At 41.0% G+C, this 23513-nt stretch overlaps 1 protein-coding gene across 1 annotated transcript in view; it reads left to right on the top strand.

Moving 5' to 3' along the window:
• MAP4K4 (mitogen-activated protein kinase kinase kinase kinase 4) overlaps positions 1–23513 on the top strand; it is a 60676-nt gene that overhangs the window by 18514 nt on the left and 18649 nt on the right. The window contains exons 11-23 of the mRNA XM_026066331.1: positions 2973–3134; positions 5297–5383; positions 6038–6250; positions 9607–9768; positions 12942–13048; positions 13967–14118; positions 14957–15054; positions 15389–15397; positions 16321–16496; positions 17029–17149; positions 18339–18530; positions 20928–21045; positions 21315–21485. Of these exons, the coding sequence (XP_025922116.1) occupies positions 2973–3134; positions 5297–5383; positions 6038–6250; positions 9607–9768; positions 12942–13048; positions 13967–14118; positions 14957–15054; positions 15389–15397; positions 16321–16496; positions 17029–17149; positions 18339–18530; positions 20928–21045; positions 21315–21485 (1768 nt within the window). The remainder of the gene's footprint in view (positions 1–2972; positions 3135–5296; positions 5384–6037; positions 6251–9606; positions 9769–12941; positions 13049–13966; positions 14119–14956; positions 15055–15388; positions 15398–16320; positions 16497–17028; positions 17150–18338; positions 18531–20927; positions 21046–21314; positions 21486–23513) is intronic.

The following is a 23513-nucleotide window of genomic DNA, read 5'->3' as shown; positions in this document are numbered from 1 at the left end:
GTGCAAGTTTTATAAACAGAGCTTACATTTATTTTAATTCAGCCCAGAAATTGTAATGTCCTTCCTTCTTCCTTCCCCCTCCTTTGGGCAAACCTAAAGGACACAGTCTTTCAGTATATCCTCATGGAAGAGTTACTAAAAGTGGTTGGGAAGGTGACTTGCGCCCACAGAGTCATGGCAGGAAGTCAGCCAAAGGGCTGCTTCTAAAGCCAACTTGGGTCAGTGGCACCTTGCAGCTAAACCGTTTTGACGTTGCTTTTGCCAAAATTTAGAGTAGGACCTGAGGGATGTTTGTCGCAGTAGGTTTCCTTTCCCTGTGCTTGTTAAGAGCAAATTCCGTTTTGTTAGCAGCCAATAGTTCAATGCTCAGGTTTCAAAAACCACGTTCAAAGGAAGTGAAGCTTTTCTCTTACGACTAGGTCTGGGCATGATGAGATCGTGTCCAGCTTTTTTTGCGGACTCTTCCGGTGCCAGGTGCCTTACGTTTCACCCACTTGGCAAGAAGGCTGAAGCGGTTTCTGACACGAAGGTAGAAGTGATGCAGAGAAACCCCATCTTTCTGTGTGCTTTGGCGCACAGACAGTAGCACAGTTGCGCTTGGAGATTTGACTTAAATACACGCTGGTGGCAGAGAACCTTTTTTTTTCTTCTTCTTTTGCTGATAGATATTAGTATATCTATTGTAGGTATTGGGCTAGCAATCTTGTTCAGTATTTCCTTAAAAATCTCTTATTTTAAAGTGGAATGGATTTTGATTATTTCATGATGTCCTGGGAAATCAGCCCTCTTAGTCAATTCAGAACTTCTGTTCTTTTTATCTTATTAAGTTCAGTTATTTATAATTATTACTGAAAATTTCTCCATTGACTCAAACAGTGATGAGTTTGTTTCTTCAGAATGACCTAAAGTCCACCCATCTTCCTTGGAGTGAAAACTGATGCCATCCCAAGATTTGCAATGTATCCACTCAACGATGTCAACAAAATGTTGTTAGCCAGACAGGCTTCATATGTTTAAGAAATGTTTGAGTTGATAAATGTGCATATCAACCAGTCAGCAGCGTGTCGTGTCTTGCATCCTCAGGGCAACAGAATTATTGTACTTCACATCTTAGTTTTCTTAAACAAAGAGCCTGTCAGACTTGATTAGCCAAGAGGCACCTGAATATATTGACTTAAATTTAGAAATTGTTTGACACAGATGTGTATATTCAGAAATAGAAGTGCCTACTTAATCTTTTTAAAATGCTTAAAAATGAAAGAAGTGAAGCAGTGAAACCTATGAAATCCACTGTGTTCCATAGCTGCCTTGGAGCACTTTCACTATTTTTATATCTCCATGCATTGAAGAGAAGTTGTTTAAATGAGAGAGAAAAACCTAGCAGATGTATTTAGTTAGGAGAGGAGATGCAAGAGCATGGAAGCTTTGTTTCTGAGAACATACAGAAAATATGGGGCAGAAAAGAACTTGTGTCTTGTGGCATAGGAAGATAGTAGTGAACCCAGGATGACTTTATAGAGAAGGAAGAACAATGTCGTAGTTACAAAGTGAGTACATTTAAACAGTAGTCTTCAAGAAAGGTGCATATTTCACAAAACTGCAGCTAGTTAAGAGACCTGGGAAGCAACCCATTTTATTTAAGTATTACCATTTCTTACCATGTTTTACCCACTTTTCTTTCAATGCTTATACCTTACCTTGGAGTCAGTGTTGATCCCAGAAGACAGAAAAAGCTATTGAACTTTTAGTTACTTCACAAACATTTAGGGTAATATCCTGAGCAAAGAAAGCTCATCCCATGAGGAAACAGTGTCTGTTGGGAGTGTCTTAAGATTGACAAATCCGTGGCAGCTTTGCTTCAGTCAGAAAATGAGCTGATTTCATTGACCTAAATGTGAAAAAAAATAGCCAGTATGGTTCTTTATTGTGTTTTTTGATATCAGATTAAATTTGACTGTTCTTTTTTTGTCTAAATTTCTTTTATGATTTTCAGCATGTTGTAGAAATCTGTAGTGAAAGTAGATGCTGTAGAAAAATTCCCAGCTGATGGTTGAACAGGAGACAGCTGGGTCTTTTGACACTTAGGGAGCTGTGGGAGGCTGCCTGGGATTTTGATGTAGGTGGAGTAACTGGTAGCTTCTGCAGAAGTGCAGGGAGAGTTGGTCACAACTGTATGGACATCTTAAATGTCTTCTCTGAATTTCAAAAATACTTTCTAGAGCTGTTTTCCAGATTCTTTTCAGACTTGGGACAACTTATCAGCACAAGTTTACATTTGGATCATGCATGGAAGCTTATCTGTGTAACCATAGAAGCTTAGCTCAGCTCTTTTTCTTGTTTTAAATATAGGTGCTTTTGATGTTCTGGGAGGGGCTGAGGTGCTGTTGGTCAGCCTTCATTCTCTGTTAGGCAAAGTTTTGGGCAGTACATTAAATCGAGCTTGACTGTTGACCCAACAACACCAAATTCTTAGCGGACCATGGACAGTGTTAAGAGTGAAGCTGCTTACCAAGAACTCAGATGATTGTCATTTGAGTTTTAGCTGATTCAATAGGGCTAATAATTTCCTTTTGGCAACATTTGTGAGTTCAATGTGTTGAAGTCAAGAAAATAGTCACTTTGGTTAATACCAGAGTTCAACAGTTCTTCAAAGACTGAGGTTTCAGCTTGAGCCCCTCTTGGTTTTGACAAGCAGCAGTGAGCTTCTGCACCTTGGTTGCCAAGAAGATGGTACGTGAAAAAAGTTTTTTTTGTGAAGAAACCCAAGAGAATAAGCGATGCTGCTTTTAGGGATACTAGTTTGGGGGGTACAAATTGTCCCCTGATGGAACACTTGCCTAAATAGTTTTGTTGCTCAGTAGCAAAGCTTGCCAGTCCTGGTAAATCCTTCTCTTCCCAGTAGAAAACAACCCCACCTCTTTCTTTGATAACAACAAAAGTAAAACTTTGTGGTTTCTTTTCCCTTTCTGCAGCAACAAAGAAGAGAACGGGAAGCTCGAAGGCAACAAGAGCGTGAGCAAAGGCGGAGAGAACAGGAAGAGAAAAGACGTCTGGAAGAAATGGAGAGGAGGCGTAAGGAAGAGGAAGAGAGAAGAAGAGCAGAGGAGGAAAAGAGGAGGGTAGAAAGGGAGCAGGTGAGTCCATGATAGCGATATGTGTGCAGTAGGTTTGTTTCTTCTAAATTCTAATTTTATTAAAAAAAAAAAAATAGTAAGAATGAAGAAGCCTAGAGGCAATCTAACGCTGACCCTTTCATCTTTATCTCTGACAGCAAATGCACTAACATAGACCGTAGGGCTTTATGGAAAATTCTGGCAGCCTCAACAGTCCCTTGAAAAAGAGCTCTTGTTATGATACTTACTCTAAATTCAGCTCGCACTCCTGGGCTTAACTAAAACTCAGCAGAACTGGTGAAATAATCACTGGTGCTGAAAATTGGTGCTAGGCTTGTCTTGCTGGATCCGCAGTTCTTTTGGGATATGCCCCCGTTCAGAAGGCCTCTGAGAGAAAGACAACTCTCTTCATGTCAGGTTCTGGCACCCCAAATTGGTCAGAGGCTTGTTCATAAACTTTGAATATTTGGAATTTGAAATGAATTTAAATGAATATTTGAAAGGAATTTGAATTTGAAACCTTTAAGCTGCAGAGGGTTTTCCTTCCTTAACTTTATATAGTTAAATATATAATTCCTCTCTCTTACTCTGCCTGTCTAAAATCATCTATAATGTGTGCCAACTGAGGCAGCTAGTATATCTTAAGTTGCATCAGTGTGCCCTTGAAACATTGAAAGTACAGGTGAGGAACCTTTGAAACTGTGAAATTCAACTGCCATATTTATGCATGAAATCTGCATGTTTTAAAATCCTTTACAGACTTTAATCAGGGTAATAATTACTGTGCATGTATTGCAAAATACTGATCCCAAATAAAGGGCCAAAATCTGTTCTCCTAGAAGCTGATTGTAAATTTACCATTAACTTCAGGAATACTGGTTTTGGCCTGACATGCTTAATTTTTCCTATGTAAAATCAGAGTATTTGAGAACATTGATGATCATGTTACTAGGGAATTTTTGTTGTGTATGTGTATGTTTCAAAGATTTTTTGGAGTCAAAAGAAAAGAAGACTAACCAATGGGAATAAATATATGGAAAAATCTCCAATTACAGCACAGCAATTTGCTTTTGGGCAGACACCGGGTATTCCCCCAGCTGCTATTTTATCTGTTGAAATGCTAATTATGCACAGTGCCACTAATGACAAATGGTTAATTGATGTGGTCAAACTGAGCCACTGTGAATTTTTTATCCCTTTTGTAAAAGAAAGGAATGACTTGCCCCCTCTTAATTTTTTTTTTAACTCAAACTATGGATCAGACTGCGTATAATGACAATGTAGTGTATATCATCAGTCTGTCACAAGATTTTCTATAGCTCTCATCACTGTATCGCTGATTCATTAATTTCTTTATGCATACACTGTAAATGTGTGTGTGCGTGTGTGTGCGTGTGCTTGTGTGTGTGCGCATGCACATATTACACATTTCCATTAATTGCATGATAGGATGTTACCAGCTTGGGTATGGTGCTTCAGGGTTTGAGTTGTTCCAGGGGGTCAGGTGAAGCAGCAGGCAAATGTCTCGACCTGTTGAGGATGCAGGTGAAAAGATGGCTAGATCGCAAGAGCAAACGAGTCTGGTCTAATATCTGTTTCCTGGTGGATGTTTGTTTGTGTCATAACCATCGCATAATTCAGCAAGGCTGACAGTGTCTGCTCAGGAGAAGCTTTTTGGTGAGGGCGGCAGGGGAGACGGCAGGGCAGGACTGAACTGCACTTGGCAGAGCCCCTCTGGGGAAGCTTAAGCTTGCACCAGGTCTGCCTACACTAAGCCTGGCTCTAGCTGTTGCTAACAGTTCATCACACCAGTGCAACAAACTAATGTTTAATACAACTTGCATGTGACTTTATGTTGGCTGTGTTGAGTCAGACTTGCTGTGTTTTAACTTTCCAAAACCTTCAAGTGCATTTTGCTGCTTCTTGAAATCGCTTCCAAAATACATAAATTAGCTCTGGCCCACGCCGGCAACATTTGCAGGAGTCCAAATTTCAGACCCGATGGGCCAAAATACGATGTTTAGGTGACAGGACTTCCTAAATTCTTCTGTAGGCACAAATCAGTCCTGAAGTGCGTTTCTCATTAAAGCTGAACTGGGGAAGTAGCGTGTGGTGTTCCACCCAGGGGGTTCTGATGCATTCCTTTTGAATAAATTTATTGCTGGGTAATTTCTATGTGACAGGAGTATATCAGGCGACAGCTAGAAGAGGAGCAGCGGCACTTGGAAATTCTACAGCAGCAGCTGCTCCAGGAGCAGGCCATGTTACTGGTAAAGCACTGTATCTGTTTTGTTCAGTAGCTATAGGATCCATTTATCTGGCCAGTCCTAGGCTTCCCTTAGTTGGGCACAGCTGCACTAACAGTAAGAACAAAGGAGCTTGATTAAAAGGCCATTTATGCTAGCGTCGTGGGCTGACAGGCACATACGAGAAGTGCTGTATGGTCACACTGCTTTCTGGGCGGTAAGAGGAGGCTTTATGTTAAAGTGGAACAGTTCTGGTTTGGTGGTCGAGTTTCTGAACAGACCTTGGCATTCAGTGAAGAACTAGAGTGCTTATGTTGCAGATCAAAAGCACACGATATGTAAATCTACCCCGGGATACAATGGCCTAGTGTTGTTCTAAATCATTGCTTTATGAACTTTACACTGGATTTAGTATAAGTAACTTTTTTTTTCTTGTAATAAAAATCAGTTTTGACATAACTCTCCAATCATGTCAGGCTTAGCAGTACACTCTCAACTTTCCCAACACGAGACACATGCCATTTCGGTCCAACTTAGCTCTTGGTTACGCTTTAACAACGAAATAAACAAAAAAAATGCAACAGCAACCAGAAAGGTGCGTTTTTAACGGGATGGATAGGTACACGTCTGCCATATGTTCAGTATCATATCTTGAATTGCTCGCGTGTTCTCTCAAAGGAATACAGATGGCGAGAGATGGAGGAGCATCGGCAGGCGGAGCGGCTCCAGCGTCAGTTGCAGCAGGAGCAAGCCTACCTCCTGTCGCTGCAGCACGATCACAGGCGGCAGCAGCAGCAGCAGCAACAGCAGCAGCAGCAGGAAAGAAATAAACAAAGCTATCATACCCCTGAGCCAAAATCCCACTATGAGCCTACTGAAAGAGCACGGGAGGTAAGTTGTGCGCTTGGAGAGGAGGTCTGCTACCTGTCCTCTGTCCCTGGCTGTAGGCATCATAGGGATTATGGTTCTGTTACAGTACAGTTGGAGGCCAAAGTGTCACTGATAAGGGGCGGAGTACTTATAACTGTCGATCACCAGTTTCTGAACCCGAGAGGTACTTCTCATACTTCTGCTGCAAGTGTTGTAGTGCAGAATTTTTAGGTTTAAAGAGTGGAAAGAAATTCTGGAACCCTGCAGACTGAGAGGAACTGATTTTGGAAGGATCACATGGGACACTTTTTCCTGGGAAGCAGTGGTGCAGTTGGTGAACTGTGTTTCTGGCAAGTCCTGAGGATTGGAAATTGTGAGGCAATTGGAAAGCACAAACCCATGAGGGATGCTTGCACGCAGCACCTGTTTACAGATTTGTTGCTTTCACCCGTGCTCTTGGAACTTTCCTTCTCATGAACACAAACCTGAATTTCATTCACTTTACTTTTGGAATGTTAAGTATTCCTTTCTGAGAGCACATCCTGCTCTTATAAAACTCTCTGAGGCCTTCTTGGACTGAGGCACTCATCAAAGTGCTGTTTGTCTCGATGAGTGGTCCTCAGTCTTCACTGGTCTGTGGGTAACATTGCTAAGCAATTAATTGCCTCTTTGATGCACAGCTGGCTCTCTTTCAGTGGCCTTGTTCTTCTGTTTCCGTTAAGCAATAATGGAGCACCATATTGCCCACAAACCACTAGACTGGGCAGTACTGGTCAAAGCTCTTAATGACTTTCATTGCCAGCGTGTGGGAACTAGATAAATACATTTTGGAACAAGAAAAAAAAATCCGTGGGGTTGTTGAGCATGATTAAAATAGTTTTCAATCCACCTTTATCCAATAATTGTTCATAGCTTTTGAAGTATTGCTGTTTTGACATGGTAAACACAAACTCATTTTCTTATAGATGCTATTGTCCACGTTCTTCAAAAACCATGTTTTTGTGATCTCATCCATTCCTCTTGGGTGAAATATCTGGTACATCTCTCTCTTCTGGAAGAAGTTCAGACTTGTCCAGCTTGCGCATGCGTGGAATTAGCCATCATGTACTTGTTGCAAATTCTTGGCCCATCTCCATGAAAGTACAATGCCAATCCAGCACTCCTGTCCAGCCCATTAGCAGGGTTTCTGAAGGCTGGTCTTGGAAGGATGCAGAACTGTCTCCATCCCTCCTCCCCCATTTTCCTTTCAGAGTTGGAAAGGGGAGAGGCTCCTGAAGGTTTGGTTGTGTCCTTTAGCAGAACCAATAACTCAACTCTTTTTCTGTGTCATACTCTTTTTCTGTTATAAGTGAGCTAGCTAAAAGGAATAAAGTGAAGGCAAAGAAAAATCATGGTATTAGTCAGATCTTCACAGAGATTGCTATGTAATATTTTACCTTCAAGAAGTGTGATAGAAGTATCCAAAATATCTCTGTGCTTGGCAGTGGGAGTGACACCAGTTAATCTTAAAAGCAGACATTAACACTGATCTAATTCTTGACATAAAACAGTGAATTGGACTTTCAGGAGGACTCCTGTCCAGAGAAAACCTCCATCTACTGAGAGGCTGATCATCATGATGATAAGCTAAAGTGGGTTTTTCTGGCAAAGCAATTAGGATGATTAGGGATTTTTCCCATTCCAGTTGGAAAGGGTATACCAGAGAAAGGACCTCTGATGTTGGCTTTGTGAAGCAGAAGGAAGCTCAGAGCCTCAGGTGACTGGAACGGGGCCTGTTTCTATCCAGTAATGCCCTGGCTATCTCATTCCCGCCTCTTGCTTGTTTTTAAGGAAATGTAGCTGATGCAGTTTCTGTGCTTTGTGGAGGAAACCTATCGTCTACAGCTAGAGACATAAAAAGCCTGCTCCTTCAGACAGAAAGACTTGGAGCATTTCCTTGTTCTATGCATAACAAGAAAACTAGGAGGAGTCTGGCCTATTTTTAAACTTTAAAGGATGGATTTGGGTGGTTGAGCATGCTGCTGAAAACGATTATATGATGAAGATTCTCACCTCCTTTATTTTTGTGTCTCCCAAGACACGGTTTAATGCATGTAGACCTGGCAGAAGCTTGTCTGCTTGTTCCCATAGGCAAACTATTGCTGTCCTCAAATTTTGGAAGGCGGAGGCAGGTTGGATTTGTAAAGATAGCCCAGCCAATGAGTCCTGGAGACCTACCTCTGTCTTCCGACACAGGTGTGTAAACAGCCAGTCTCTCCAGACCATCATTGCTAGGGAACAATTAGGAAACAACCCCCAAACTGGTTTTATGTTCCAGGCACAAGGATTAAAACTAATCTTATGAGCAGAATCTCAACATATGAAATCAGTCCTAGCTGCAGTTTGATCTTTCTTTGACGCTTTGATACAAAGTGCTGGAAGTTTAATGTTCCTCAGTGGTAGCTCCTCTGGCAGAAATGTATGCTCTGCCATGATTCCAACAACAGACTGTTTTAGGAAATGGGAGGATATTTCCTTTCTGCCTGCAGCCTCCCTCCATCTTTTTCCCTCCTTACTGCTTGCTTTGTTCTCAGTACCGCAGACTTGAAAGAGGTGAGGGTTCTGTATGGGGAATTCACCTGACATCCTTCTGAGGACTTGAGCACTTTCTGGTTTAGTCTTCCCCTGGAAAAGCTCTCCAGATTAGTATGCAGTCACTTCTACACATCCCTCAGAACCAGATGGAAATAGGTTGATGGGGTTGTTCTCTGCAGTCTGTGAGGTCGGAGTACAGTGCTTTGACGTCGTTTTGGGAATATCTGATAAGAGAGAGGATGACCAATCCTTCAATTTCATACCTAAAGCTGAACTGCCTCCAGTATTACCGGAAAGAGAAGTGTATCCTATCTGTTCTTGCATTGCCAGACAGACATGCACAGGAATTCAGCTTATCAAATAACATACTTCCCTTTAGTTTAATAAGGTGGGTAACCTACACTGAGGGATAGCAAGGGGAAATTTTTTTTGTTTGTTTTTTATTGTAAAATTGTTTCTATTTTCACCTATCCTTTTCTGTTGTCTCTGAGGAAAACTCTGGTGGATAGTCTGTGCAGACAGAAGCATCATAATGGTCTTTCATCAAGTCACTTCACACCTTACTGCCTCCTGTAGCCTCTCGCCTAGTACGGATTTTCCATATTGGCATACTTGCCACTTTGGTGCAGTTCACTGTGTTTTCCATAGCTGGTGAAAGCTATAGGGAAAAACATAAGTATTCTGCCAAACCTCAAATGTATTTGGTTTCTTTATGGTAAAAGAAAAAAGGGTAATCACCCTCATACTTCTACTGTAATTGATTTTATTGACTCTGGGCTTAACCTGCATGTATTTTGGCTTAGGTGGAGGAGAGGTTTAGAAAAACTAATCAGGGCTCCCCTGAAGCACAGTCTAAGCAGATGGGCAAAGTGTTGGAGCCACCAGTGCCTTCAAGATCAGAGTCCTTTTCCAATGGAAACTCAGAACCTGCTCAGCCTGCCCTGCAGAGGCCAGTGGAACCCCAGGTAAATGCCGAGGAAAATCTTGGTGAGCCTGGAGGAAATGCAGAAGTCCCAACATGTCTCCTTTGACTTCAGATTTGCAGATCTTGGCATATACGAAGTCTTATGCAAAGAGTAGTACTATTATGCAAAGCAACTTATTCAGTAGATTTGCTCTTTGTCTATTTTTGCTTATTTTATTAATGAGCTGATGGTCTTCCTTTTTTTATTAACTAGAACTAAATTAGAACTGTTACATTCTATGATTATCTGTGCAACAGTGAACTGGTAGGCTAAATACTGGGCACGGTTGCAGTACGCTTTTACAATTCAGAATTTGATCTATGTAAAATATTTACTACCAAAGAGGATGTTCAGGAAAAAAAGTGAGCTAGCTTACTTTTTTAAATTATTAGGGAAAAATCTAGCTAAATAAGTGGGTTTGGATATGATATAGTATGAGTGCTGCTTCAGAGAGATCCACAAAACATGACTAAGAAAAGGAAGCTGGTTGTCAATAGGCTTACTCTTGCTAAATAGAGCTCTCTACCACCCCTGAAAAATCAAAAAGAGGTTGAAACCACTAAACTAAGTGGTTGTCATCATTGTGTTATTTCCTAATAAAAACCTTCAGAGCTTGGTATCTGTATCTTATAGGAATAAGAGCATGAATTTAAAAAGTAACCTTTGCCTAAAATTTACAAATAGCCCATAAATTCTGAGCTATTTAGACATTAAATTAAACAGTATAGTTCCTCTGTGTCCGTGAAGAATTCTTTTATCCCAAATAAGTCTGTTGATGACAGTGCATGCTAAAACTGTTCCTGATTACCTTATTGTGACTAGGTATTGCAACTCTTTTGGGCAACAGGAAAGATTGAGCAGACGGGAGAGTGGGAGAAATCAGGACAGAACTTCATCTCTTACTCATTAATTCCTGGCTTTAATTCAAACCTCTATGATTATTTCAAAATATTGGACTTGTATCTTCATGCTCTCCATGCCAGTTACTTTTGAAGTCTGGGTCTTCTACTCAGATTAAGAGTAATCAGGCTCTTCAACAGCTGTGTGTACAAAAATTGAGAAAATAACGATCATATAAAAACAAATACAACCAGCCTACTGAAACTGGGATTGAAAGCGAAATTTTAATTATTAGGTGTGAAAAGAGTGTGTTCCTCAGTTATGACCTTTCCTTCTCCTCAGCTTCAGAATTTAATTTTGAAACATGCGTTTATGCATGAGGAGGGAGTAGGTTGAAGGATCAGTATGGATTTCAGTGGAAATCCCAATGGATTTTTAATTCTGGAGTCACTGCTGTGCCTTCTTAGTACATGTAATTGAATATGTGTGTGTGTACGTGTGTTTGTGTGTAGTTTGTGTATAAATATGTTTATATGTGCAGTATATGGTACATATATAGGATATGTATAATATGCATTATACATATGTATACTGTATACGATATATATTATGGGTTTTTTATATATATATATATATGTATATATATTGCAATGACTGTAATGGAATAAAGGCTTTTGTGTTATGATCTTCCTCCAAAGGTTTGGAACTATAGCTAGTTCCTTGATTTATTAGATAACATCAATGCCTATTGGTTTGCACATCTGGCGGCATTTGGTGGCATTCTTTAATTTTTTACTTCCCTTCAATTGGTTATCTGCTTCAAATTTCCCAACCCATTGGTGCTGCCACGAGACCTGGTCAAAACCCACTGAAGACTGGGAAACAGAACAAGACTTCTGTCTTCAGTGGCCTTTGCATCCAGCCTCACCGTGCAAATATTAGGTCCCCTTTTCTTCTGGGCACTAGTGTATGTGTATGTGAAGAGCGTATCTCACAAAAGTGCATATGTGCTGTATTTTCAGTCTCTTACGTTCTTTGGGCGCTTGCCTTGCTTTTAAGTGCTTGATTCCACCCCACGCTTACCTAATGCCATAACCAATTTGTCTCTGCCTGCCCCACCTGCCTTTATTCTGTGTTAATTGGAAAGCCAGTTATACTGAGCGCATTGAATGTTTTATGTTTTGTTTTCTTGTAAGGTACAGTGGTCCCATCTGGCATCTCTCAAGAACAATGTTTCCCCTGTCTCGCGATCCCATTCCTTCAGTGACCCTTCTCCCAAATTTGCTCATCACCATCTTCGTTCCCAGGACCCATATCCACCTTCACGCAGTGAAGTGCTAAATCAGAATTCTGACTCTAAGTCGGAGGTACCTGACCCCACCCAAAAGGCTTGGGCTAGATCAGACAGTGACGAGGTGCCTCCAAGGGTAAGGAGTAGAAAGACAGATGTGTGCTATTCTTTTTTTTATTTTTATTTAAGGATGTTATAGCCTGGGCACTGGGAAGACCACGCCATTGGGACAGTGCCAGTATTGGTATTTTGGAAGGGAAATCATACTGTAGGTATTCAGTCAATGGGTTAATGATAATCAACCTTAAGTACAATATTGAAACTTCATATAAAATTGGCAATTATTTATAGAATGTAGCTATTGCAGAGAGACAATTTATTATGCAAAGTTAACAAATTGTTACCATATTCAGGAAGGAATTAAAAATATCCCTGAGGTTATTGCTCAGAGTTAATTTTCTTCTTCATCTGTTAGCAACCCAAACTATGAATCATGCACGTATTTAAAATTGAGTTGGAACTGAACAAGAAGGAAACATTCAATATATTTTCTCCTCCTCTCCCTCCCCCATCCACTGGGAATTGCTTCTTCTGAGTATATTTTTGCTCCCCCACCAGTCTTTGCCTTCTGCTGATCCATTCCCAGGCATTTGTTTGGTTCCCCTGAGCTTATTCTCCTAATTCTCATGCTGTTTCAGCAAATTGCTTTGTGCCTCCCCTGCTTCAGTCAAAACGCCATATTCTTTTTAAATGTCTGAGTAGTTGGAGAGTAGGGGGTGTGTATGTGTTTTGTGTGGTAGCTATTAAGTACTACTTAGTATTAAGACTAAACTTGGACTTCTCTTCAAAATCTGAACAGTATCCCAACTAAGGCTCTTTGGTTTTGTGGGTATTTGTTTATTGATTCTGATCTTTGATACTAACTTGGACTTAAAATAAGTGTTGTTAAAATCTTAAGAATATATTCTGTAGCAGGAGAGGTTTAATTTTCCTCTTCTCTCTCTCCTTTTCATGGGTTTAACATAACCATTTTTCTTCCAAGGTACCTGTGAGAACAACATCCCGATCACCTGTCCTGTCACGTCGTGATTCTCCACTGCAGGGCAGTGGGCAGCAAAATAACCAAGCAGGTCAAAGAAACTCCACAAGGTTTGTAAGCCTACATGTCCTTGCCTTTCCTGTGTTGGAAGCAAAAGGCTGATGGGAAGCCAGGCTTTCTTTAGAGAGCTTTTGGCATTGTCTATTGGACATGAAAGGAAGAATTTGGATTCCTTTTCAGTTGTGATTAATATTAATTTTCCTTGGTGTATCATGTATGCCAGCAAACACTGGCAAAATTTCTTCTTGCCTCTCCTTTGAATTGTCTGTCCTATAATTTTTGCAATAATTTCAAAATATCCTGAAGATTACTGAAAAAAATGTGTGGCCATTCATGAACATCGTGCCTTTTGGTGTAACAGGTCGTGTTGGGTTGCTGTGGGAGTTGCTGGCAGCAAAAGTGTTTGTAAGATCTAAAGTAAAGAGCTCTCAGAAACTTTCCATCCTTCCAGCCAGATCTAGACTTTAAGAGAGGCAGAAACATCCATGAACTATGACACAGAACATTTGAGGTCAGAAGGGGGGAGGAAGGGGCTGTCTCCAAAGCAGCAGAACAAAGTGGACAGGCAGTCCCAGAATTGGTTACTGGAAGGTGGTTGAGGGTATTCTGAGAGGGAAAGATAGTGCTGGCTTCATGGTTTGTGTTTATGTGAACTAATTTTAAACCTGCTGTATACAGGCTGAGAGAATTGTCTGCTTTGGCTTAGATACACAACACAGTCCCAAATAGGAAACAGCAGCTAATACCCAGTTACACTTTCTTTGCCATCCTAAGTAAGGTAGTAGCTATTTCAAAGGGAGCCACTGCCTGGGTTGTGAAGTGTCACTGGTGCTCTCAGTTCAGTGTTTGTGAGTGTTCTTTCAGATCAGTTATTAGCAAAATACTGAGGAGAAAGGATGTTTGAGTTTAGAAACAGAAATCTGAAACTGAAGTGAATGACAAAGACTTTCCTTCCTCCCCTGAAACAGCAATATAGAGCCTCGTCTGCTGTGGGAAAGGGTGGAGAAGCTCGTACCAAGGCCGGGCAGTGGCAGTTCTTCAGGTTCAAGCAACTCCGGCTCCCAGCCTGGCTCCCATCCTGGCTCTCAGAGTGGATCCGGAGAGCGGTTCCGGATGAGATGTAAGGCCTTCTCCCACCCCTCTTAACATTTCTGGAGTCATGCAACATTTAATAATGAAGGGTGATAACCCTCACTTCGAAAGACCTTTGAGCATGCAGTACCAAAACCAGATTAGCTTCAGCACTTTGAAATACCCCTCCTGGCTGTATGCTCTTGCTCGGGAAAGACAATAGATGTAGAAATCATCATGAAAATATTTCAATGTTCTCCGATTCATGTTCAGTTACTGCTGCGTTTTCCAATGTGCAGACAGCCTGGTCTCCATGCTTCTGTAACTCCCTTCCTCACATGTGCAAAGGCACCTTTTGACCCCTTGTGCATATCACCCCTGATGGTTGTTGAAAGGATGCAGACTGCTAAGGACAGGTCTAAGCTGGAGTACTTTGGATGCTGAATCCAGGTCTTTCAGCTTGCGACTTCAATTGTGTTAAACAATTTGGTTCACCTGCTGACCCAATCCCTTGTGCAAATGAGCACAGCATCTACAAACACTTTGATTTACACTTGCATGACAGTTTATTTTGACTGTGACCCTGCTTGAGCAGGGGGGATGGACTAGATGATCTCCTGAGGTCCCTTCCAACCTCAACCATTCTGTGATTCTGTGATTTCGGTCATAGGTCAGCTGCACCTGTGCAGGTCACAGCCTATGATGGCTTTTTGTAGAGTCTTTCAGGAAAAATTTAACAGTAAACCAGTGAAACTGATGTCTTGCTATCAGACACTGAAACCTTCTCACCTATGTTCCTTCCTCCAAAGTGAAATAAGAAAATATATTTTACCTTCCTGTTGAATCCATGTTTTGTTCTGTTCCTTTTGGGGTCTTGGTGCACACAGCATCATCAAAATCAGAGGGTTCACCATCGCAGCGTCATGAAAATGCAGCCAAAAAGCCTGAAGAGAAAAAGGAAGTCTTCAGACCTATCAAGCCTGCTGTAAGTTACATCTGCTGTCCCCCAACCCTGCTCGTTTTTACGTAGGCCCCTACAAACACAATGTGAACATCCATTTGTGATGTCTTTGAGAGTGAGCTTCAGCCATCGTATCAGTGGGCCCAGCAGTATGTTCTGTGCTATACAATTGCTTGTGCATATGACAAAGCTTTAAATATGAGAATTTACTCTGCCTTTGGAATTGGTTTCTATTCTCTCATCTTCTTCCTTTCTAACCTTTCTCTCTCTCTTTTTCAATTCTGTGCTTCCTTTCTGTGGCTGGACCAATGATAACGCATTTGACCTGAATGTATCAATGCTGTGCTGAATGGTGCAGGGAGAAGTGGTAAGACCTTAAATTGTTACTATTTTCTGTGAAAGAGTTCTGATTTTTTTTTTTTTTAATCTGGCTGCTGTTAAGATGATGATAGTTCTATGTCCTGTTGTATCAAGGGTATCACAGTAGGTTATCACAGTATTTCCATCTTTCTTTAAAACTTTTTTCTCTTCCTATTACTGCACTAGCACACAAATCTGTCAGTTAAAGCTACTTTCTTAAACAAACGTAGAGGTTGTTCCTTCACTTCTGATTAGTATAATGTGTGAAGTATTTGCTATAAGCTGTTTTTAGCTTTATAATATGTAACTACACAATTGAGAGCAGATCACTGCAAACCTGCTTTGCCCACACTTCAGGTTGCAGGGAGAAAGTCATCTTATGTCCCAAACTTTTTGACGGTTGTATATGAGTGAGCCAGTGCTAATGAATTTGATCTTTTAGATGAACTTCTGAGCTGACCAAATATGCTGTGCCTTGGACAGCTCAGTAAGTCTTATGATCTTTTTGCTATCTCAGTGCCCAGAGTTCCTTGCGGTGGATGCTATTAGCCTGCAAGGTTAAGAAAAATGAACTGTGACAGTCAACCATTGTGYGAGAGTGGGTCCAGGTGCTTATATAAGTCTTTTGGATGGTATAATGGGATAAAATAAGGCCATAGTCAAGATGGTTTGGATTCAGAATATATACATTTTTCTTTAATAGGGCAAGGACTCCTTAGGTTGAGTCTTTAGGTGTTTTAATTTATCTGCAAAGGAGTATTGGTAACCATCAGAAATGAATAAGACAAAAAAACATACTGCTTGGAGCTATGGGAACAGCAGTGGACTGCCGAGCAAAATCGGCACTAAGTGGTAACTCAGTGGGGCTATCTTACAAGCTGTCTTCCTCTCTTGCTTGCATCATCACTTTTCTTGTTCCTCTCTCATCAGGATTTAACTGCACTGGCAAAGGAATTGCGAGCGGTAGAAGATGTGAGACCTCCACATAAGGTGACGGATTATTCATCCTCCAGTGAAGAGTCGGGGACGACAGATGAGGAAGACGATGATATGGAACAAGAAGGAGCAGATGAATCTACTTCTGGACCTGATGATGTCCGAGCAGTGTTAGTTCTTCTGTATTTTGCTTTTGTTTTCCCTGTTGGAGGGTTTGAAGGAAAAGAAGGTTAGGTATTTTGGCTTGTATATTAGTTCTTTCAGCTTGCAACAATCTATGAACAAGACAGCAGCATTTATGGTCACATTTTCAAACACTGAGGGTAATGTTTTCAAAATCAAACCGAGCATTTAGAAGCCAAGTGAGCAAATAAGCCTCTTTAAGTCATTTCTGCAAATGGAAAATGAGGGTCTCAGCTCCTCAAGGAAGTTTTATTGGTATGTATTAAAGCACGCTGAACGGTACTTCTAGAAATAGTGTCCTTTCCCTCTTCTCCCTTTGATTTGTAATAAAGCAAGGAGGAGTGTTTAACAAATTTTTGACTTATTTTTTGACAGAGGAGCTTTTCTAGGCAGGTTATGTTAAATACTCCACTTTGGACACAACGTAAATGAATTTTGACTGTGCCGTGGTGTGGAGCAGTGAAAGCTAGAACACAAATGCTATTATCTCACCCCAGTTATTTCTTGCCTGTCTGATAGGTCAACGTTGAACTTGAGCAACGGTGAAACAGAATCAGTGAAAACCATGATTGTCCATGATGATGTGGAGAGTGAACCAGCCTTGACTCCTTCTAAGGAGGGCACCTTAATTGTCCGACAGGTATTGCTTTTCCTTCCTATGCAGTGTTGCACCTTTTCTGTGCTCATTAACCCACTCGCTCATTCACCCATGCTGTTTCTACATTATATTTGTTGTTCGTATTATCAAGACATAGCTGTAGTGAATTTCAGATGAGCAAGATGTTTGATGCATGCAAAGAAAAGAGTAGTCACCCCTTGCTACTGTTTTGCCTGCTTTCCAGTGACACCCATGGCAGCACCATGCAGAGTACCTCAAAGGCTATGGGAGAGAGTGGTAGAAAAGCTGCAGGTGTGTGAAGCAAGTAACTGGGGCAAGAAACTTAGTTCAGTTTTACAATAGAACGAAATATGGGTCTCAGGAGTGGGGTTGGGAAGAAGGCTTGGGGGGAAGCATTCTTTTTTTTTTTTTTTTTCCCTCATTGTTTTGAACCTGTAGTTGAGGGCATACTGACCACCCAGGTAACACACGCACAAACACACACACGCACACATATACAAACTCACACACCAAACAACTAGTACAGGGGAATGGAGAGGCAAAATGGGTGGCAAAGCAGAGAATGTGGACAGAGCTAGAGTGCTGTGTTGTTTCTTTTGATGCTGAAATGTTGCATTTTTGTGCCTGTGAAAGATAATGCTTCCCTGCTTTTAAATGAGCTCATCTGTTAATGAGCGTGTTAGCTTATAGGAGTTTCCTCAGTAATTGCATTTCTGAATTTCACAACCAAATGCCAATTTCTTAACTGAGCCCACTGGTTTGAAAATTAAGATTTCATGCTTATTGTTTTAAATAGTTAGCTGAATGCATTCACCAGACGGTCCAAATGCATATCTGTGTAGGATTTAAGTTAGTTTCAAACAAAACAATAGGGGAAGAAATCCCACCCCCCCGCAAAGTGTGCTTTTCCGTGTTGCGGTAGCAGACTTGCCGGCTCAGTTACTCTTCTCTTAATGGAACTGGCTGTGCAAGTCAACCACATCATCTGCGCTTTTGCCTTTCAGAGATGCTGGGAATGTGCTGAATTCTGGTAGTTCTACCCACCTTCCCTTTCAACCCAAGCATCAAGGCAGGACTTATCAGCTTATTAAAAAAAAAAAAAGTGTAGAAGAGGTAGAAAGAGAGTGAGGGAGAGAAGCAGAGAGCTTGTTAGGGATATAGGCCTGTAAGCAGCACTTGAGCAAGACAAGTGTGCCTGTTTTTTCTGCAGAGTACAGTTGACAAAAAGCGTGCCAGCCATCATGAGAGCAATGGCTTTGCCGGTCGCATTCACCTCTTGCCAGATCTCTTACAGCAAAGCCATTCCTCCTCCACTTCCTCCACCTCCTCCTCCCCATCCTCCAGCCAGCCGACACCCACCATGTCCCCACAGACACCCCAGGACAAGCTCACTACTAATGAGGTACGTCGTACACCACAGCTGGCTGCTTTCGTAGGGTTATAGCAGCATTGCCTGGTAGCTAGTTTGCAAAGGAACTCCAGCCAATTTCCCCTTGCTTTTTTTTTTCTGTCACCTTTGTTCCCACCCCCAAAATAACACATTTCAGTTCTGTTTAAGAAGCCCCTAACTCTAGAGCAGTCCCACGCCGAACTTGCCAGTTTACTATTTTTGCTTCCTTTTAGTGAGTCATTAATTGCATGGCATTTGTTTTAAACTAAACTTGACTACTGTAATTTCAAGCCAATACTCTTTTTTTTCTCTTTTTTTTTTTAAATCTGTTTTATTCTGGGAGCAGTCTAATTTCAAGCAGTGTGCCTCCTAAAAATTAGTGGTTAATTTTGGCTTTGTCACTAAAGGCTGGGCTAGTAACTGTGCATCTATGAGGAGTTGCTTGTGGAAACTCACTGTTTGGGAGAGGAAGCTGCCACAGAGGGATTTGGGGATTTTTAGAGCTTGCCACGCAGGGTGGGTGAATATGTCAGGTGTTGCCCGGGAGGGTTCTCAAATCTGGGTGGTTGCTGTTTTGAAATGAAAATTTGTGTTTTTTCAAGTATGTTTGTATTCTGAAAAGCAACCGTGTAAAGATGACTGTGGGCTCTCCACCAGCACTGCTTGCGTCTGCGTGGAGAAGCAATGCTTTGCTGCTGCGGGAGCTCTCTCTTATTCTGGGTGTGACGTGGCATTGGTGCCTTCCTCTGCTCACAGGGCTCTGGTGGTGCCTAATGGTTCATGCATGCATAGCCCCTTGCAGCAGAGGAGATGCACACCTGTGAATGAAGGGTGTAATTTGCCTGTTACTACCTCTAGCAGCAAGTGAGGAATCTGGTGTGACTTTTGCACTCCTGGCTGGGTGGCCAGCATAGCCTTTAGGGAGAACCACTTTCTTATATGCAAACAGGGGTGGTACAGGGAGAGTGAACTTTATAAAAAGGGTAGAAGTGTCTTGCCATGCAGGCATGCAAGTGCTATGACAAGAATAGGGTGTGGTGAGCTGGGTCAGCTCGTGGCAGTGCACATTTTTACCACAGTATTAAAAATGCTTGTGAAACCGTGTAACAGCAGGGTGGTGTGCGTGTGTGGTTTGGGGGGAGGTGGTTTCCTCCTGGAAACTCAGCTAGCATAATATTTCATTTTCAGCTATGCTTCGTTGGTCTTTGATCTTTCTAAAAGCACGCTCTTGTAGGATATATAGATCAGTTGATTGATCTGGAGATATGCTTGCTCATTACTTTGACCTAAGCAATGAATAAGCAGGGTTCAGTTAACTTGGTGAGCTTGGGAAGTGGAAGCTGTGGCCCTGGCTGGTGGTGCTGGAGCTGTTCATTATTTAGCTGTGCAGGGGAGTTATGTACTCATAAGACCCATTGCAGAGAGCAGAGGCTTAGAAAGATCAGAGGTTGAAGATCAGTTGATGAAGAAGAAGTACCTCTAACTATGTTTGCATAAAGCTGAGCAAAGACCCAGTTCTGCTTGGTATAACTTACCCACATGCACACCCTTTACACATATTTTTACTTGTCCCATTCTGCTTCAGTGTGCAGTGTTGTCACTATAATACTAAACTGGCAAGGGTTTTAAGTCGTTCCATTTCCACTTTTAACAGTTCATTGTTTCACCTGTCTTCTTCCTTTCTTTATGTTTTTTCATGTTTAGACCATATAACTCAAGCAAGCACCAGTGATTTTATCCACTACATATTCATAGCTTCATATCACCGTTTGCTACACCTTCCACACTAATGAGCCCCTTTGTTCGATACAGGTTTAATGTTTTGCTATGTCAGATAAAGGTGGAAGAACCTGCTGCAGCTTTCTGGCAAGAGGCTCAGGTTAAACAAAATAGGGAGAAAGAACAGTACTGGACACTGAAACATAATCCATCGTAAAAGTGAATACTTGATCCCAGATGTTTCAGGTTTTGTTGCACAAGCCAAAAGATCAAATTTTGTAGCTTATTAAACTAGTTTATTTTAGGAGATGCTTCATAAATGCAAAAATTGTATGTAGTGGACAGCTTGCAGATAAGAAAGTAGACATATGCATTTAAGCAGTCAAAAAAAAAAAAAAGGAAAAAGAAACATTCCCTCACTTTATACCTGATCCTGGTGGCCAGTCCTAAAAATTTTATCTAGCAGCTGAGGTGACAGGGATGAAAATTTAGCTAACTGCACTTCACTGTAACGTGCAGTTTGCATATGTTCAGGTATGGTGCCTACAGTGCATTATATATCTCTAAAGGAAGCATAAAAGAGTGGGGAGGCTCTGTAACACAATTCTGTAGTAACTTAAAAATGTTGGTTGTTGTTATCCTTGCTTTTTATTGTCATTAATATTAATAAAGTTGAAATTTACATTGCAGACTCAGTCCGCTAGTAACACACTCCAGAAACACAAATCTTCCTCCTCCTTTACACCTTTTATAGACCCCAGATTACTACAGATTTCTCCATCTAGTGGGACAACTGTGACTTCTGTGGGTAAGTAAAGTAGCTGCAAGAAGACAATTGAAAAAAGGGTTCAGTGACTTCAGTGGCTCTTTAAAGTACTTACAAATGTTATCATCATGCTTTTTATTTGATTTGCAATGGATTGCATAGTTTATTTCTTTTTCCATTTACATTTCTTACAAAAAGAAAGACTTGCTCAGTATTCTCAGTTACTGATTTGGATTGTTTGGTATAAAGAATAAACAGTCAGAATTTAGCACTTAAGGGATATTACATGCACTTTACTTTTCTTTTTTCAGTAGGATTTTCTAGTGAAGCAATGAGATCAGAGGCAATAAGGCAAGACCCCACACGGAAAGGATCAGTTGTCAATGTGAATCCTACAAACACACGGCCACAGAGCGATACTCCAGAGATTCGCAAATACAAGAAGAGATTCAATTCTGAGATTCTGTGTGCTGCCTTATGGGGTAATGAATTCCTCTTCCTCACTTGGCTCCTGCAGTACTGAAATGTAGACTTGCTAGTATGAGCATAATGTCTTCGAGAACAAACCTCTGAAACCTTAGCTGTTTCTGTGCATTATCCAATGCTTGCTTACATGCTTTCATTGTAAGAGCTGATTGTTATATTTTTAAAATACGTTGCTTCTGCTTTGATATGGGTTCCCACTGTTGTATGCATACTCCTCATGGCATAGTTCAGACTTGATTCAGCCTATTGGGATGTTCTTTTCAGCTTTCTCTAGCCCCCTGTTAGTACATCTCTTGCAGCTTTTGGGAGCTTGTGGTCATCTTTGCACTGTACACTTTGTGCTAGTGCCTGTTCACATAGGGAATTTCTTTTGGCAGATATCCTTTTCCTGATACTCTTCCTAATGTATTGTTGCAGAGCTGGACGAAGATGTGTTTTGTTAGATAACTTTCCACCTCAGTCATCAGTTTATGTAGGAAGGCCAAAGGAAAAGGGAAGGATAGCTGGGACATTTTTTCCAGTGTGAAACTACGGCTTAGATTCTTTAATGCTGGTTAGAGCAGAGAGGAGTTGGATATGGGATGTCAGCTGACTTAAATATGTCTGGCTTTCTGGTCACAAGGGCTAATTTATATCGGTGTCAGACAATGCAGACAGGATCCTACACTGGTAAAAGGCTTAGGGCAGTTCTTTTATTGCCTGTTATAATGTGGAATCACTGCTGCAACACCCAGTTGAAAGCTTTTCTCTGCCCTGTGATTTCTCTGTTGGCCAGAATCCATGGGGCCACCTGAATTTTCTTATTATCTAGATGTTAATAGATGATGCTTGTGTGTATTAAATTTATGTATATACATGTATATTATAAATATATATATATATATACTAGTTCTAAAATGAAAACATTGTAAATGCACATGTATATCATTTTCAAGACTAAGAAGAAGAGAGCTGGCCTTTCCTTAAAGTCAAATGATGAGTATATAGCAGCAGAGTGCACTTCCTTGTTTACATCTACATAGCTCTTTGCAAGGCTTTACCTGTCTTTTCAGGTTATTTCCAGCCATCCTGTTTCTCAGAATAGCACTGTTGTCCTATGCTTCTTGCCTCCAAAGCCATGTCACTTAAGTAGCGCCCCCCGACACCTTATCGTCTTTCTAGCTGCTTTTTTTCTTTCTTTCCAGAGTTAATTGGTAAGAATTTTTACCCAAATGCAATTTCTGCATGCATTCATATGAATAATTCTCTGATAAAATGAAGAGATTTGTGCAAATGTAAACGTTCTGACTGCGAGAGAGTGAAGGCAGCAGGAAAATGTATAGGATCAGTAAAGATGACTCATAGTCTCTCTGATCTGCCTTGTTTTGCCATTAGCAATTTGTGTTAATGGTTTTATATTTCTTTGATCTACATATCTGACTTTTATGGTGATCTAAAGTATAAGCGTAAAATCCTAGAGGTGTTTTACAGCTGTAAGAAAGCTCTTTCTTCTTGAATATTTAAGGCCAGACCGACAGTGGTGTAAGCTGGTGCACATGCTTATTTCTTGATAAGGTTTAGCTTTTTTTTCCCTACAGCAAATTAAGCCATTTCATGCTGATGTTTCTTACTAAAAAGAGGGGGCTTGCTTTGCTTTGTTTTGTTTTACCTTTACTAGTGTTCATAGTATCTGGTAGGTTGCTGATTACATTAGTTCTGTGATACTATTTCTACTAGTACTAAGTTGTGAAAGTTAGTGTTAATGCCTTGGATGCAGTACCATAGATTTTTAAGCTCAGTCTCCCCAAAGAACCTGTACCTTTTTTAGGCAGCATTTCCATTTGTTTGAAAAATCAGAACAGCTTAATTGTAGGGTGGAGGTGGAAGAAGTTGGCTGGCTGTGAGTAAAGACAATACCTGCATTTTAAAGCACAGGTACTGCCTGCCACCAGCATAGTACCTCATTAGTTTCATCTTGAGATGCATATAGCTAAGAAAAGGCATCGCGGACAGGGGAGTGTAGAAACTTGAAGCAGAAACAACTG

This window comes from Apteryx rowi, unplaced genomic scaffold, assembly GCF_003343035.1.
Source record: "Apteryx rowi isolate R43461 unplaced genomic scaffold, aptRow1 scaffold_103, whole genome shotgun sequence".
NCBI classification, from domain to species: Eukaryota; Metazoa; Chordata; class Aves; order Apterygiformes; family Apterygidae; genus Apteryx; species Apteryx rowi.
The sequence above is the reverse complement of the archived record's forward strand: the minus strand, read 5'-3'. Positions and strand labels throughout refer to the sequence as shown.